This window comes from Rhinolophus hipposideros (assembly GCF_964194185.1).
Source record: "Rhinolophus hipposideros genome assembly, chromosome: 23".
NCBI classification, from domain to species: Eukaryota; Metazoa; Chordata; class Mammalia; order Chiroptera; family Rhinolophidae; genus Rhinolophus; species Rhinolophus hipposideros.
Window position 1 is genome coordinate 41,520,095 of NC_138069.1, and position 3,310 is coordinate 41,523,404.

General features: G+C 62.7%; 1 protein-coding gene across 1 annotated transcript; it reads right to left on the minus strand.

Moving 5' to 3' along the window:
• Positions 1–2,317: 2,317 nt before the first annotated feature.
• On the minus strand, positions 2,318–2,881 carry BHLHA15 (basic helix-loop-helix family member a15; the record flags this gene model as incomplete). The annotated part of the gene is made up of 1 exon (XM_081035738.1): positions 2,318–2,881. The coding sequence occupies one exon, from the start codon at positions 2,879–2,881 to the stop codon at positions 2,318–2,320; it is 564 nt and encodes a 187-aa protein (XP_080891864.1).
• Between the last annotated feature and the right edge of the window lie 429 nt (positions 2,882–3,310).

Here is a 3,310-nt window from a genome sequence, read left to right on the forward strand (position 1 = left end):
AAAAAACATTTTCACCACAATTACAGCTGAGGCACTCACTGGCTTTCCCAGACAGAAAAGTCGCAGTTCTGGTTTCTTTGCTGGCCCAATGGGGCCCAATAGGGACCTCCACCTCGGGGACTCACTCAGAGGTGTGGTCTGTGGGTGGGTCCGTGGCCCCAGGTGGGGGCCAGGCCACCAGGGCTCAGCATGCATGTGGGTCTCTGACTTTAGGACTCCTTGCAGGACAGAAGAGTCCAGGTGGGTTTGGGGTCCAAGATGAGGGTCGAGGGAGCAGACGTGGCAGCAGGCCTCACCAGCCTCTGTCACCAGACCTGTTGTCCCCTCACTTCCAGCATATTTAACCCCCCAAAGCAGGACTGAAACCTGTAAGAATCCTTTGTGATATGGCCAGGGGGCAACAGATGCCCTCCAGCCTCGGGTGAAGGACTGGATATCTGAGCCTGGGTCACCCTCTGGGAAGCAGAGGGGGTGCAGCTGTGAGTCTGAGACAGAGAAAAAGAGCTCCGACAGCTGTGGTCCTGCAAGGTGCTGACCCACAGATCCTCCCACCACCCTGTCATTGGGCCTGGTCTCTTGGACAGAGCCTGTGCTTCCAGCTCAGCTTGTTGGTTCACTCGGCAAATTCAGGGATGCACCGGGCCCTGCTCTGGCCGAAACCGGAGCCTCCAGGTTTGCAGGCCTTTCTCATGTTCCAGTGGCTGGACAGCCACCCATAGCAGGGGTTGCATGGACCCCATCTGTCCCAAGCTTGGAGTTGCCCTCCACCTCCGCTCCCATTGGTGGATTGCCGTGACCACTGACCTTCCAGAGAGGCCGTGCCTGAGGGACAGGCCAGGAGCACCTGGATTCCTCACCTGACGCAGGTGGGCAAATGATGGCTGGGGCTGGGGCCGGGACCAGACCAGGCCTCCCGGGGCCACCTTCCAGAGGACCTGCACTGGGGCCTCGGGAGGGCCGGGCGAGCGTCTGACCAGATACGTTAGGACTGAAATGGGTAATGACTGTTCCGAGGGGTGCCACCTGCTGCCCGGGATGCAGCCAGAGCTGACACCCAGCCCAGAGACGCACTGAGTGGCTGGGGCTGGGACTACCAGGCTGGGCATCAGGGACAGGCCCCTGGCAGGGACAGCCCCACACCCGACCCAGCTTGGCCCCTGTCCACAGCGCCCAGGAGGGCCTCTGGGACAGCTCTGGGCACAGGGGACCAGCCCCTGTGCCAGGCCAACTCTACCCTCACCATGGCCCCTGTCACTGTGGTTCCTGCCTGAGGCTGCCAAGGGCTCTCTCCCCTCCCCATATTGGCTGTGGGCAGACGGACAACGGAGAGGAGATGCCAGCCAGTTAAGAGCAAAGTCGCCAAGCCTGTCAGAGCCAGTGGGGCAGGAACACCACAGAAGGAAGCTTGGCCCGAGGCTGTGGGGACCTGCCAGGCTGCCCAGTCCTGCCTTTGTGGAGCGGCACAGGTGGGGGAGGGGAGCGCTTTGCCACCCCAGACTGCCCCCTGCAGAGAGCCCTGCAGGCCCTCGCAACCAGGACCCAACAGCACCCTGAAGTCCTGTCAGACCACCCCCGTCAGCGACAAATACAACAATGGGCAGTGAACCTGGATGGGACCCTCCCCTGAAGGGCCAGGGCCAGGCAGGCAGGGGACCCAGGGGCCTGGCAGCCTCTCTCCACCACCCCCCGGCCCCCGGGCCAGCGCAGCCCTGTCTCAGCCTGCCCAGCACCAGGCCACGGAACCACAGACCCACTGACCCGGCTCGGAGCCTCTGTGCTCAGGACCCCACACAGGAGGAAGGCAAAATCCGAGTCCCTCTCCCCACCAAAGTCCCTTTAGAATTAATTTGAGGTAATCTGATTTGGGTTTCTATCCGCCAGATAGATTTGGAACTAGACACTTCAACCATCTCGTGTGGCTCAGCCACACTCCCAAGTGGCTGTGCAGGAGGCTCTGTGCAGGTGGAGGAGGTCCCTTCCTGGGCTGTGGCCTCAGCAGTAACTCGGGAAACTTACCAAGTAAATCTTTTCCTGGAATCTCCCTTGCCTCAGGAGGGAGACTGGAGTGAAGAGAATTTAGTCCTAAAGGCCTGTCAGCTCCTGCTTAGTCAGTTAAAAAGCAGGTCCTGGGACCTACACAGAGGTTTGGGCTTCATGCCACCCAAGGCCATGGCCTTGCCCAGGTCTTGTTCCCTGGGGCCAGGACGTGCTCCAGAAAGGCAGCTGAGTGTTTCAGGGAAAATGGAGCTGCTGGGGCCAGGTCCACGTGGGGTGTCACCACCAGTGTGGGGCTCTTGGTGGGACCAGGGCCCCGGCGCTAGGAGCCCTCTCGGAAGCTGTGGATCTGCGTGGAGTACTTCTGCAGGTGGCCCTCGGGCTGGGCCTCGGTGGCACCGAGCGTGCTGCCAGTGGACTGCTGCTGCTGGTAGTGCTGGTAGAGCTTGGGGCCGGGGCCATCCAGCCCCGGAAGGCAACCGCTGGACATGGTGAGGATGGTGGCCGTCAGCGACTTGATGTAGTTCTTGGCCAGCGTGAGGGTCTCTATCTTGGAGAGCTTCTTGTCCGCGCGCACGTGTGGGATGACCTCGCGCAGCGCCTGGAAGGCGTTGTTCAGCGTGTGCATGCGCTGCCGCTCTCTCTCATTGCTCTCCAGCCGCCGCTGGATGCTGCTCTCCCGCCGGCCACTCGAACCCGCGGGCCCCAACCGCCTGCGCCCGCTTTCCACCCGCGCGCCCTGCGCCCGCGCTGTCCTGCTCCGCAGACCCTTAGCCAGCTGGGGCCCGGAGCCTGGCTGGGGCCTGTCCGAGGTCTGCTCCCCTGCGGTGGCCTCTGTGTTCTGCGGAGGCACCCTGCGCCTGGGGGGGCGGTTTTTGGTCTTCATGGCTCCAGACTGGTAGTCCCAGGGGGTGGCGGCTCTGAGGGGACGCCCTTGGAGCTGAAATCCAGAACACAGGCCACCCCGTGGTCACTCGGCAGGCCGGTGGACACCTAGGTCGGCCAGTGGACCCTCAGGGCAGCCTCCTCGCTGCCCAATGGCAGCTGACTACTTGGCGCACAGCGACCCCAGGGCCTGCCCATGGACACACGGAGACCTGAACCCCCCCAGCCCTCCCCATCACACCCCATGCCCTTGTTTGATCTCATACTGACCCCTCAGACCTTTCCCTGACCTTTTGGCCTGAGTGAGGCGTACTGCCCCCCCCCCCAGTGCCTCCTGAATTTAGGTGACCTTTGACACTTTGCTCAGACCCCCCAGAAAAGCAGCCCCCGCCTGGCTCAGGACAGCACCTCCGCCTGAGGCTGTGCCACC